This window comes from Phodopus roborovskii, unplaced genomic scaffold (assembly GCF_943737965.1).
Source record: "Phodopus roborovskii unplaced genomic scaffold, PHOROB, whole genome shotgun sequence".
In the NCBI taxonomy this organism is placed as follows: domain Eukaryota; kingdom Metazoa; phylum Chordata; class Mammalia; order Rodentia; family Cricetidae; genus Phodopus; species Phodopus roborovskii.
Genome location: NW_026125148.1, coordinates 20,191 through 34,569, shown reverse-complemented (window position 1 = coordinate 34,569; position 14,379 = coordinate 20,191). Strand labels below are relative to the sequence as shown.

The 14,379-nt window shown below is 42.2% G+C and overlaps 1 protein-coding gene across 3 annotated transcripts in view; it reads right to left on the bottom strand.

The window, feature by feature from the left end:
* LOC127226164 (nuclear autoantigen Sp-100-like) overlaps positions 1-14,379 on the bottom strand; it is a 39,551-nt gene that overhangs the window by 10,975 nt on the left and 14,197 nt on the right. For 2 of the 3 annotated variants that reach the window (XM_051190076.1, XM_051190086.1), the window contains exons 5-11: positions 13,852-13,917; positions 12,198-12,287; positions 10,821-10,895; positions 10,321-10,401; positions 7,782-7,925; positions 6,900-6,971; positions 4,789-4,842 (exon numbers count right to left, since the gene is read on the bottom strand). In XM_051190076.1, coding sequence (XP_051046033.1) covers positions 4,789-4,842; positions 6,900-6,971; positions 7,782-7,925; positions 10,321-10,401; positions 10,821-10,895; positions 12,198-12,287; positions 13,852-13,917 — 582 coding nt within the window. Of the gene's footprint in view, positions 1-1,991; positions 2,695-4,788; positions 4,843-6,899; positions 6,972-7,781; positions 7,926-10,320; positions 10,402-10,820; positions 10,896-12,197; positions 12,288-13,851; positions 13,918-14,379 lie in introns of those variants that run through there. The other variant, XM_051190093.1, reaches the window with a different exon arrangement.

Sequence of the window (14,379 nt, the reverse complement as noted above, 5' to 3'; positions counted from 1 at the left end):
ACCACTTCCTGTTGCCTATGGGTCTAGATGTAGGAATCTCATCTCCTTCTCCAGCACCATGTCTGCCTGCATATCACCATGTCCCTTCATGATAGTAATGGGATAACCCTCTGATGAAGTCTACCGTTTGAAATTGTGATCCAGTAGGTAAAAATACAAGTGAAAGGAAGGCCACAAGTTTGAGGTCAACCTGGGCTACACAAACAAGCTTGCCCCAAGGAGAACAGACACACAGAATGAGAGTCCTCATTGAACTGTTGAGACAATTGTTCATATTTTGTAATTAGCTCAAGATATGAAAAAAGGCTTAAACAGCATGGATGAGAGGCTGTCATAGGAAAATAAATCTGTTTACCATCTATTTGTCTATATCTATCCATCCTCCTCCATCTCTGCTCTCAATTTAGGGGCTGTATTCATGTCAATCTTTGTCTTTATCTCTGTTTCCATCATATCTGTTATTTCACCTCACAGATTACTATCATAGTAACCAACGCCAGCTGAAGACTGACACTGAATACACAACCATCTCTGCCAGCTTTGCCAGCTCCCCGTGCTAATTCTGTGCTGCACACCTGTCAGTCTCAGACTTTATCTCCCTGTTTCCAGGATAATAGAGAGGTACACCTTTCCTATTCTTTCTCTTTATACCACCTCCATATATGTTATATTCATGCATGTGCATGGAGAGAGAGAGACTGGGCCTGGCTTGAGCATCTGAAACACCCCAAGTGACATATACTTCCTCCAACAAGGCCACAGCCACCCCAACACATGTAAAATATTATATTATGTGATATATATCAAGGATCTGTGTGAGTGCATGTATGCTGGAGGATATATATGAGATTGGATTGCATGTTGAGAACAGGGGACAACCTTGGGTGACATTCTGCAGTCATATACTCCTCCTTTCAGAACAGAATCTTTCATTTGCCTTGGACTTGCCATGTAAGAGAACATGGCTGAGCAGTGAGCCCCAGGGATCCTCCCATCTCCACCCCCTCTGAGCTGGGGTTATATGCATATAGCACAGTTTTTTTTCCAAACAAGGTTTTGGGGATCAAATTCAGGAACTTGCAAGCATTTTATCAACTGAACCTTATCCCTAGCGCTCTCTCTCTCTCTCTCTCTCTCTCTCTCTCTCTCTCTCTCTCTCTCTCTCTCGTGTGTGTGTGTGTGTGTGTGTGTGTGTTAATGTATGTGCACATACACAATGAGGCCAGAAGTTGACACTGGTGTGCTCCATCATTTTCCACATTATTTATTGATGTGTGGTCTCTCAATTAACTGAGGAACTTGCCTGATTTAGTTAGTCTAGCTAGCCATTTTGTCCAGCAGAGCCCATCTCTGCCTCCCATACAGTGCCACACATACCTGGCTTTAATATTGTTGATAATAATATGAACACTAGTTCTCACAGCACTTTAATCCACTGAGCCATCTCCCTATCCCCTTAGATTTTTTAAAGAAATGTTATTAAATATGTTTTATTGGTTATATAAGGTTGGGAAACATTATACTGAATGTTCTGGGTTCCCGACTACCTCTTTGGATTCTGACCATGGAAACACTGGTTTCTTCCTCCTATTATACACAATAGCCTTTGAGTGAGAAACACATGGGTTGCTAGATCTCAATCTTTTTTAAAAAAAAAAAACTCTTACACATTTATATACTACTTTCCTCTACACAAAGTGGGAATAGCAAGAGATAGTCTGCCTGAATCTTAAGGCTGTTATGATCTTGCCAAAAATACATTGAGATAACATGATATAATCTAACTAGGTAGTGAAGGCTATCTATCAAAAAACTATGCTAAATTTGGTAATGGTTGGTCTGAAACTTTTATTGTGTCTATAATTACAATGTTTGGCTTGTTGTATTTTGCATCTTTTACAATTACAAATGACCTTAGGAACATAAGATCTTTGTGTTAGTAGTATCTTAGTCCGTGTTCTATTGCTATGAAGAGAAACCATGACCATGGCAACTTTTATAATGAAAAACATTTAATTGGGGCTGGCTTACACTTTCAGAAGTTTAGCCCATTGTCATCATGGCAGAAAGCATGGCAGCACACAGGCAGACATGATGCTGGAGAAGCAGCTAAAAAGTTTTACATCCAGATTGGCAGTCAGCAGGAAGAGAGAGAGAGACTAGGCCTGGCTTGAGCATTTGAAACATTAAAGCCCACTCCCCAATGACATACTTCCTGCAACAAGGCAACACCCATGCCAACAAGGGCACACCTCTAATCCCTAATCCTAATAACCAAGCATTCAAATATAAGAGACTATGGGAACCATTCCTATTCAAACAACCACAGTAGGCATGAGATTGAGTGTAAAAATATATACCATTATTTTGCTATTTATTTCTGTAACATCAGCAATATATAAGTATGTACATTTAGTTGATAGGATGCAGCCTGTTAAACATGAGTTCATAGTCATTTCCTGTCTCCTACACTTTCTAAAATTAAAACGGAGCTTCAAGGATAGCTGAAGGATACACAGCAGCAATGACACTTAGGATAAAATGCATCTAGTCACAGTGACTTTCAGTCATCAGATGGCTGACATCCTGCAGACCAAGGCTGGGCATCCTAATCTTCTACACCTGATCCACTTCATAGGTATTCCTGAGATTCCTCCAAAGCACTCATTTCAGAAGAGGAGCTACTGTATACTCCTGCAGGAAGAAGGAAAAGTCCTGACAGTTCCAGTCTTAGGAACCAATCTGGCAAGATTCTTGATTGGCAAAGAGGGCTGGGGAAATGGCTCCATCAGTAAAGTGTTTGCCACTAAACATAAGGACCTGAGTTCAGATCCCCAATACAGCAGTGAGCATCTCACCAGCCACCCTCATGTATCAGTTAGTTCCAGGTTCAATGAGATGCCCTTGTCTCAAAATCTGAGGTAGAGAGATTAAACATGATATTTAAAATCAACTCCTGGCCTCTACACAAGCAAGGAACACACACTTGCAAACAGCAACCTGCATCAGTGTGTGGGAAGGCTCTAGGATGGATGGGGAGGAACAGTCCTGCCAGCCTGTGATGGAAAGGGATGGGTAGGGATTGGGATAATCCTGCAGCCTATGTGGGAAGGATAGGACAAACCTGCAACCTACTGGGGAGGCAAAAAGACAATCCTGTCAGCAGGCCAACCTTGCCTTTATCTGAGCTGTCAGTTAAACTTGTTCCAGAACTGTCCCTAGTGCTGGGGCTGAGGCCAACTTTGCTATGGTGGTCACTCTCTTCTGTGATCATTTCTTAGATCTCATGCCCTTTCTGAGATTTATTGTGCATGGTGGGTGACAAAACCAGTCTTTAAGATCTCAGGGCCCTAGATCATGTGAAACAAAGTGAACTCTCCACGCAGGATCAACTCCATCCTTTTTTCTTGGGTGAAAAGTAAGCTTGTACTTATTGAATATCTTGAGACCTGTGTGCCATACCCAAATAGCTTAAACTCACCTGAACCAAAATGCTCTATGTGAATGGTCTAATATCCCAGGCTAATGCTTTTTCACTCTGAAGGATATTAACTAAACTTTAGTTACAGAGGACATGGCTTCTTCTAGGTATGGTTGAGGAGGAGGAGGCTTATTATACAAGGAAGATATTATGGAATAATCTTTTTTTTTTTTGTACACCGTGAAGATATGTCTTTGCCAAGGTACCTTTTGACTGGTTTAATAAAAGTTTTGACTGGCCGGTAGCTAGGCAGGAGGTATAGATGGAACAGCCAGACAGCCAGACAGCCAGACAGCCAGACAGCCAGACAGCCAGACAGCCAGACACAGGATGCTGGGAGGGAGAAGGGCAGAGCCTCAAAAGTTGAGGGAGATGCACAGCCACATTGCAAAGGGTGAATAAAAAATATGGGTTGATTTAAATGTAAAAATTAGCTGGTAACCAGCCTGAGCTATTGGGCCAGCATTATATTTATAAGTTTCTGAATGGTCATTTGCTGAGACACAGAGAAACTCTGCCTACAGGAAGAAAACAGCTAGAAGCATCTGGAAGGGTCCAGACTGAACCAAGTCATGGGGTTGGGGTAGGGTGGGGATGGGTGGAGATCCAGAAGTAGAGTCAAGCAGTGGCCAAGAGACCAAGAGAGCAAGAGACCGAGTGCCCAAGATGGCTAAGCTTACATAGAATCAGAAGCTTGGGGGGGGGGGGGGGCGAGGAAAGGAGGCGAGACGGCCTGGGAGGAGCCACAGGTCCTGAGTGAGACTTGTCCTGGGTTTCTTTGAGACAGTGTAGATTTCTTTTTATTTAAAAAAAAAATGTCCAGATGAGAGAATGGTTTCCCAGGTGGCCGGTGGTATGCTGTGCTGTGTGGTCAGAATAAACCACAGCAGAGAGCTTTCAGACTCTGATGTCCTAGAGTGGAGATGAGCCAGCCTTATGCTTTCCCCCGAGCTCACTGCTCAGTACTGAGCTCCAGGATTCTGAAAGAATCACTTTCTTTCTTTCTTTTTAGTCTAGTTTGTTTGTTTCCAAGATAAGTTTGGCTGTCCTGGAACTTATTCTGTAGATTAGGGTAAAAAGTTGAACTTCTATTAAATATTAAAAGGCATTTACTATGTGAAATCACTAACTCCTTTGGATTCATCCATTATAGCAGTTACCCTGCCTGATCAATATAAAAGCAAAGGAGTAATTACCTAAACTGAAAAGCAAATTTGTGTTGTATTTTGAAATCTAGAGCCTACAAGAGTGAATCTCTTGTTGAACACACAGTTCATCTGTCTTGAGGAGTCCACATTTTCTCTTACCTCTTCTCCTGAGTGTTTTTCTGAATGTGAAAGTTTTCCTGGAATCCACAGACTCTGTAAGATAGAAGGGAGAAAAACCATTATTTGTACTCAGAGTCAAGTTCTGTGACTTCTACATCAAATGAGCCTGTGGTCCTAGGACAGTCTGAAAGAATGCTCCTCTTCTATTGAATCTGGTTCCAGAGACTGGGACCTATCCTGGATTGTTTTTCAGTTTTTTTATGGACATAGGTACATGGCTCTTGAGCACCGGTAACTCTGGTTCTCTCATGTATAAATGAGCAATAACCTAGTTACCATGCCTCCCTGTTAAGGTTCTGTGATGGCCACATACTACTTTCTTCTTTAAAATCCATTTTAAAAGGTATGCCAACATCCTAACCATAATTTTACCAGGTATCTGCACTTGCTTTAAAAATAAAGGATTTATGGTAACTTTTTTATTTTAGACATGATTGTTGGCATGTATGTTCATCACATGCATGCTTGGTGCCCTCAGAGGTCAAAAGCGGATGTCAGCTCTGAAGAGAGAGTTAGAGTTGTGAGTCATCTGATGTGAGTGCTGGGAACCAAACCATGACTCCTCTGCAAAATCGGCTGATGCTTCTAACTGCTGAGCCAACTCTCCAGCCCTTAGGTCAATTTTATCTGCTTAATATGTAATAGCACAGATTATTCTTTGTAGACTTTCTAGGCTAATGACAGATAACAGTATTATCAATGAACCGAGTAACTTCATCCTTAGTGTTCTCTGTAAACTATGAAGCCAAGGCAGAGACTAAATGCCCCCGTTTTAACTCTAGCATTAATAGATACAATGCCATGGAGTAAACAGTGTCCTTTTCCTAGTATATTTTTGCTATATTTAATTTTATCTCTTAATTAGGTTTGTCCAGATAAACTATTCTGTGATGACTGATGGGAGATGTCAGCAGGGAAAAACTACTCATAACAGATGACTTTTGACTTTTCAGGCCAGAGAAGAAAAATGCAAGAAGTGGTACCCTAGAGCTGCTGAATCAAGGCTTGTGGAGAATGCTTGGATTACAGTTCGGGACATTACAGTTCAATTTGGACATCGCATAGTCCAGAAGTTGCAATTCTAACCATCTTAACTGGTAATCCACTGTCTTGAGTACAAGGCTGCTAAGGACCCTTTCCTCCCTTTGATTCTAGCATGCCAAGGAGATTGACTACTGTACAAAATAGTACACTTCCTTGGAATCCCCTGGTTGTGAGCAAGAAACTAATTCAGCAGGAAATTCCCTAATAGGAAATTTTAGAAGTACTCTGAAACCTCTTAAAAAGCCTGTCCCCATCCAGACCACATGAGTCTGCCTTTTTAAATTACCAAAACAGTAGGCTAGTGAAACTCCATTTTGATCCCCAAGGCAGATGCAATTTACTGGTGAGGGGCTGCCTGACATCACTTGGCCTTTTTTTCTCTGAGACTTTCTTACACCTCCCACTCATCTTTCTGAATTCCCAGCATCTTTGCCCTTGTGTATCTTTTAGGGAAACCTTGAAAGTCTTATGCTGAAGAGCCTGAGGAGATAGTTCAGTTGGTAAAGTTCTTGACACACAAGCATGAAGACCTGGGTTGGATCTCTACAACCCATGGTGGCTCACACCTATAATCCCAGAGCTAGACAGGAGGTGGGGCATCAGTGAGACTCACTGGCCCGCCAGTGTAGGCTAATCAATGAGATCTAGCCCCCATGAGAGACCCTCTCAAAAAAACAAGGTGAATGTCTCTTTAAGAGCTATGCCTGATATTGACATCCAGCCTCTACAAATACACATGGACATGATGTTTGTGCATGCACCTAGGCATGCAAACATGCACGCACACACACACACACACCTACCTGTTTCTATCATATTAACAATGGCTGTCTATATCAAATAATAGAATCCATTGATTGACAAGATTGATCCCCACACTGTATGCAACAATTTCCCTGCAATTCCCAAAGACCAAGTAAAACTGAATGCACAGAACAGGTCCCAGGGCTCCATCACACAGAACAGACGTGGAACAAAACCCATCATGAAATAATGGCTTGAGATTCAGATGCCCACAGCCTGTCTTGCTTTCTGGGCTTCCTTACTTGACTGGCAGATGACTGGGGTGGATTCTTCCCAGCAGTTGCTTCCATCATTGGAATCCTCGCTGCTGAGGACTGCACAAAGAAAAGAATGTCTTTAAGCATCTTAGTGTAATCCGACTTTATTGGCCTTCCAGCTCCCACATAATGACATAGACACGTCTTATTAATTATGAAAGCTTGGCCTTAGCACAGCTCTGAAAACTTAAATTAACGTGTTTATGTTAATTTACACTCTGCCATGTGGCTCGTTACCTCTCCTCAGTACAGTACATCCAATTTCCTCTACATCTGGCTGGTGAATCCCCACCTCACAGATCCTTCCCAGAGTTCCTAGCTCTGCCTTGAAGTCCCGCCTATCCTCTCCTGCCTAGCTACTACTCATTTAGCTCTTTATTAAACCAGTCATGCATCTTGTCTGCACCCTCATTCTGGTTCTCACTTCCCCCACACCCTCACCTGCCTCTTTCACTCCTAATTTGCTCCTTAGCTTCCTTCTTGTCTCTGCCCATCAGTCCTCATCTTCATCAGTACCTGGTGATGCACCTCTTGGTCCTTGATATCTTTCCCTGTCTATCTATTCCTGTGTAGACCTTTGGTTCCCTGATTTTTTCTGTCTTCTTAACTCCTGCTGCCCCCCACCAGCACCCTGCCACATTCAGCTGCCTTCTCTTTCTTTACAAAAACAAACCTGGCCTCAACATCAATTAACCCCCATTTCTCATTTCTGCCTTCAGTTTTCCCAGTCCTTCTGCTAAGCTGGAGGTTCGCTTTGGTTGGCCCTCTTTCCCTTCCTGACTCCCCCTGGCTGCCCTGAAGGACACTGATGGCATGTCTAAGGCCCTTGCCTGGGAACCTGAAATGATGGCTTTCAGTGGTCCTTACCTATAACCTCATCTTCCTGATTGTGGCTGGTCCTTGCTTCGGTCTCTTCACCACCTGAGACAAACAATGACTTTTCCTGCTTTATATCTACCAGATGCACGGAACAGGGATAAATTTGGGTTCCCTGGCTTCGTACTTCTGCTCCTGGGTCAAATTACAATGAATGAATTATTTTCAGGGACTGAGGAGACAGTTCAGGCTGTGAAGTGTTTGCTGTATAAGCATGAGGATGGATCCCAGGGCATCACTGGCCTGTCTAGACTAGTCACCGAGGCCAAAAACGGAAAAAAAAAAAAAAAAAAAAAAAAGTGTAAGATAACTGCAAAGCATAAGACAGCAAGAGGTTGACCTCTGGCCTCCGCACACATGTTCATACCGACCAGTACACACAGAATTCACATCTAACTCTCTAGAAGATCATTTCGGATGCCATGATTGACCCTATCCCTATAACTTCACTCCCACCCTGTTCTCTCCCTTCTACCCACTGAATCCTTAGAGAGACAGTTGGTTTTGATATTCAAAGACAAAAGTAACCAGGCAAGGCAATACACACCAGCAGTCCCAGAATTTGGAAGGCTAAGACAGGAGGAATGTTAAGTTCAAGGGCAGCCTGGGATACATAGCAAGACCTTGTTTCTAAGACATTAAGTGAAGGAAAAATTAAAATTTAGCTGCAGTATAACATTCATATATAAAAGTGGGGTTTAAATGATTGTAAAGGAAAACTATCATTTGCATAAAAAAGAAGAACCGACACCCCAGAGGCCTCTGGGTGATACATTCTGCTGTTCTAAAGGACATTCTCAAAGTCAACCAGCATCTCCAGTTTCAATACCTAGATCATTTTTTCTACTTATGTAACCAATATAATGGAAATTATGACCATGTTATCTTTACTCTATTTTCAAATATTCCAAACACTCCCAGATTTATATGTGTACACATGTGTGTATATAACTAATATGTATATATTAGTATATATTAATATGTTTGTGAGTCTTTTCTGTATCATTATTTTTGTTGCTACAGAAATAGGCTGACTAATCTGGGCAATGGTGATGAACGACTTTAATCCCAGTGCTTGGGAGGCAGGGGCAGGTAGATCTCTGAGTTCAAGGTCAGCCAGGTGTACAAAGCACAGACAGGACTATGCAGAGAAACCCTGTCTCAGTTTTCAAACTTAGGAGATTACGTCCAACTGTTTCCCCAGATCACATGGTTTGGAGAAATAACAGAAATCAAAGAGAGCATAGCAAATGCAAGAACCTAAAGAGAGAAGTGTGGTGGGGTGTGGTGTTAGCCAAAGGCAAGTGAAGGGGCAGGAGCTTGGCTACCAAGCGTCATTGTCACAGCACGGTGCAGTCAAGTGCCCAGAGCTGCCGAAGGCATTGGACTCTTAGACATGCAAACTGGTTTGCACTTATTTTATTTTTACTTTATGTAGATGAGTGTTTTCCATGTGGCAGCTTGTGCATTCAGTGTCAGACAAGGTCAGAAAAGGGTGTCAGTGCTGGTGTTGCTGGGGAAAAAAAATGGAGATTCTGTATTTCCTGAGAGGATTGTAAATGCCTACAGCCAGTAGGGAAGAACAGTTTGCAGTTTCCTCAAAAACCCTGAAAACAGAACCATCCTGTGATTAGACATTCCTCTCTACTGCACAGGTATCTCAGAGAACTGAAATCAGCCTGCTAAAGAGGTGCCTGCACTTGTTACAGCTTAGCAATCTCCACCTGTGGAGTCAGCCTAAACAGCTGCCAGCAGCTGGGGAGAATGTGCGGTTCACACAGGATAGACGCCCAGTCAGCCTTAAAATGAGGGAGACAGCGTCAGCGGAGACGGTGTGAATGAAGAAAGAACATCACATGAAGCAGCCAGACACAGAAAAGCAAAAGCTACACGATTTCACTTTAGGCGCCATGTGAAAGGGTCTGAGTCAGAGAGAGTGAAGTCAGAGTGAGGATGGGGGCTGAGGCCACGGTGAACATAAAATTCCAGCCAGAAAGAACAAGCTCAAGACTTCCATTATACAACGTGGCAAGATTAACAGTATATTGAGAGCTGGAGAAATATTTGAGGTCATGCATTTTAAGCATTCTTACCACAAAAATGTATGTGATGTAGCCATTTCACAGTGAATATTTAAAACAGAGTCCTGTCCCTGAGGTTAAGTGTGTGTGTGTGGTGAGGCATGTATGCATGTGGGTACATGCGTGCATACGTGTGTGTGTGTGTGTGTGTGTGTGTGTTATATATATATATATATATATATGTATATATATATATATATATATAGAGAGAGAGAGAGAGAGAGAGAGAGAGAGAAAGAAAGATGCTAGGATTAAACTAAGGACCTCACACATGCTGGACAAACTTGCCACCACTGACCTACACTCCCTAGTATACATAATATTTCTTTCAATAGTCAATTTTGAAAATGGTTAGCATTTAAAAAAAAAAAAAAACAGACAAAGCAAGGCTGTACCAAACACATACAGAGCATCTGAAAATCAGAGCCAGGAAGATAAACACTAGTTACTTTCTTCATTCCAGGGCAATGGGCTGTGAGGCTCCAGGTACGGATCACTGTTACTCAGTTGGACTTCTAGTTCACAGGACTCTGAAGATGGAAAGGCCACAGGTGAGATCTCACAGAGCCTTGCTGTTTCCCAGTTTCCGTCTTCCTCCCTCACCCTGCTGCTCATGTCTTGTTTGTACCTGTAGTCCCATCTGCACGTATGGCCACTCCACCCTGGAAGGTATTTGCACTCTGTGACTCCCTAGACAACCCCTCTGATTCTTAGCTTCTCCTTTTCCCCAATAAGGCTTTTCCAACTCTTCACCTTTTGGGGTTTCTTTTCCAACTACTCCCTCCTCAATAGTGCATCAAGTTTCATCTTTGTCTCTTTGGGCCTAAATAGTTTTATTTATTGATTGATATATATATGTATATATATACATATATATCATATATGTATATATATCAGACCCCAACCCATTCCTCTGTTCCCACTCAGAGCCTCTCATGCTCTGTCTTACCCTCTGGCTCAGAATCTGGTCCTTGACGTGTGGTTGCTTGGTCTTCTGAGAGTCCATTTTCTTGTAAACTCATGACTAAAACAGAGTTTGTTTCATAGGATTTTATTCGCCCATTGCATCAGGATCCAATAGGAAAAGAGAAATCCCCCTGAGCCCTGAAAACAGAGACCCTGCAGCCTGAGCCCCACATAGGGCTGCGGGAATCCTGGACTCTGCTTTCTCTATTCTCCATGAGCTTTTGCAAATGGCTTCTTGCCAGGAATACTGTAGGAAGCTGGCTAGAAAGGGAAATTGTCATGGAAGACAGCAGTGGCAGAAGGTCAGAAGTAAGGGTCAGGGGCAAGCATGGGCAGGGTAGGGAACAAGTCCCAGAGCAAACAAATTCAGGATTGATATTCTGTCTTCTGCTACGGGTAACCTCCCTGATTCATGGGGGATTCTGTCTACTCAGCCCACTGTACTCTACTAACCTCAACGGTGTGTGAATGAATAATACATTATGTAGTATAGTTTCATGTTTTTCATTTAATATTTCCTACACAAATTAAGTTATAGAAACACATAGTTGGAAAGTTATAGAACTCTTAACATGGAATGCGGACCTGTGTTAGACCCCATGTCTTTTGAAGCCATGGGTTTGATTACAGTCCTAGCTGGGTCATGTGTGTTGGTATCCCATTGTTGACCCAATGGCCCATCTCCGTGGTGGGTTGATATTCTGTATATTCACCCATCCCTGTCACTAGCTTCATTAGAATATCATTTTCAGGTTGGTTTGCTCCAGACCACACAGACTCATGAAGAATTCACCCATTTCTCCTGCATCCTTCCTCCCCACTGTATCCTGGTCCCTCTTCTCATCACTAACCACAATCCAACCCGTTCATTGCTTCTTATTCCCACACTCTGTACCTGCAGAGGAACAATTAACAATACAGACTCTTGTATATTGTTATATTTTCAAATGTTAAAAGTTTTGAATGAAATATTGTAGTTATATAACAAATATTTCAAAAGTCACTCTGCACAGTTGTTAAGAGAACTTGCTGCTCATGTAGAGGACCTGGATATGGTTTCTAGAACCCATATGGTGGTTTACAACTTATTATAACTCCTGTTTCATGGGATCTTATACATTTTTCTGGCCTCTGAGGGCGCCAGGGATACATATGGTATAAATAGATAGAGAAAACACACACACACAGCAAAAACAAGTAAATCTTTGAAAGCATTTTTAAGTAAACTGTTAACTTTAAGAAATCTCTTCTTAAATGACATATCCCACCTGAAAGCCACACAGTCACCCTTCCAAAGTGCCAGATATGTGTTTCTAAACATGAGTAATAAATAAAGAAATAAATACTATTGCATAAATACCATTGTCAATCTGAAAGCTGGTGGACTGATGATTCTCAGTTTGATTTCCCTGGATGATGGTGGCATTTCTTCTTTCACTAATTCTCTGGCCTGAGGAATAATTGATTTAATAGTGACTATCCATGTTAAATATCCAGAGAGAAGAAAATCCCCATTTGATGGGATGTGAGAAGCTGAGATTCTGACACAAATGACACTGATAAGTGTATCAGTAACAGCAACAAGAAATGCATACAATGGAGATGAAGCACCAAACACTAGTATGGATGCTCTTCACGATGTCACTTGATGTCCATCTGGAGCATATACCACTGTCACATCCCTTTGTAAGAGATGACAGCAGGGCCGAGGGAGGCTAGATAACCTGTCTAGAATCACAGAGGCAGAATTTCAACACAGACATTCTTAATCTGCCAGGGTCTTAAAGCACTATTAAACCCAAACATTTAGTTGGGTGAAAAAATTAGATCCCCTGAAATGAACTTTGTATCTTGTGAAAAATGGGATGATACATCATCATTTTAAAGTTATTGAGAAAATAAATGCAAGAATACCTGTATCAATATATCAGAAAAAAATTATTATAGCTCATGCCTGAAATTTAGACTATTCTAAATAAGAGATAGTTTTAGCGTTTATTAAATTAAGGAAGGTCAAGGATTTAATTAAAATATCAAAGGGAGAGCCATGCCATGGTATGGCCTTTAATTCGGGAGGCAGAGACAGGTGGTTCTCTGAGTTCAAGGCCAGTTGGTCTACAGAGCCAATTTCAGGACTGGGAAGGGTTATATAGAGAAACCTTGTCTCAATAAAACAAAACAAACAAACAAATAAATACAAAAACAAAACATCAAAGGGCTTTTCCTCCAGTGGTCTATCTTATCTAGAGAGGGAGTTTCAACCTATTATCTTAGTGATGGCATAGAGGTACCATGTAAGAGGTCCAGTTGTGTCATGATCTTAGGAGCTGAACCCAAAGGAAAAAATTCATTACTCCATGGAAGGAACATGGCCATCATACCTCTCTACCCACCTCGGTACATAAAATCAGAGCATGTAGACTGTATCCAGTCAGCCAAGCAAGCAGAGGCAGAGAACTGTGAATTTAGGAATATGGGCAAGACATCCAGAAGAGGAAAACTTTCTAGGCAACCATGAGGACCAAGACCCTGATAATTTGAACCATGAACTTAGAGAAACTACTCACATGTGTGCTGGGTGGGTTGGTTTTGTTTTGTCAACAAAACAAGATAGGATCATCTAAGAAGAGGGAGTCAATTGAGAAAAATCTCTGCCTCCAATTGGCCTGTGGCCAAATATATGGGAGCATTTCTTGATTAATGATTGACATGGGATGGCCCAACCTACTTTGGGCAGTGCCACCTGTTTTAGGTTGTCCTCAGATATATAAGAAAGCAGGCTAAACAAGCCATGGGGAGCAAACTAGTAAGCAGCATTCCTCCATGGTGTCTGGTCCAGTTCCCGCCTCAAGTTCCTAACCTGTCAACCCTTCATGTTGGACTCTAAGCTGTAAGATAAGCTTAATCTTTTCCTCCATGGAGGAAACATGGTCATGGTGTTTCATCATAGCAACAGAAAGCTAACTTGGACTCATGGGATGAGACAGCAATGTTTGTAGTCAACAAGAACAGACCATCAGATGAGGAGGGATCTAAGGGTGACCAGGTCAGGCTTTGTTGAGAAGAGCTGTCATCACGTCCTAAGGAACAGAAATTAGATGTTTATTTCAGGATCAGAAACAGGCTATTCTCTTTTGTCTTTATATGATGCAAGAGTCGAAGGGTCCCTCAAAGCACAACCCAGAGACCCTCTGGAGCTGACAAGTCCCCCCGATCTTTGAGGTCAGACTTGGTGCACGGGAGTAGAGCAAAGAAAGGGTCAGCTCTAGCTGAGAGAAGTCCCACCTGGGCCACTCTACAATCAGGTGGTGACCTTGCCTAAAGGCTGCCTGAATGTGTCCCTACAGCTTCCCTGCCTGGAGGCCTTACCTGAGTTTCTAGCAGTCTTTGGAGCATTTCTCCTCTCACAAAACAGTCTCCCATATATATCTAAGGCTCGTCCCTGCTGGCCTTCTAATGTGAGTCCGTGATCACTTGCTTTAATTTCTTCCCATTCTTGCTATTCCTTTCTGTGTGTTCTCTCTTCGTTTCCCCCCACTTTT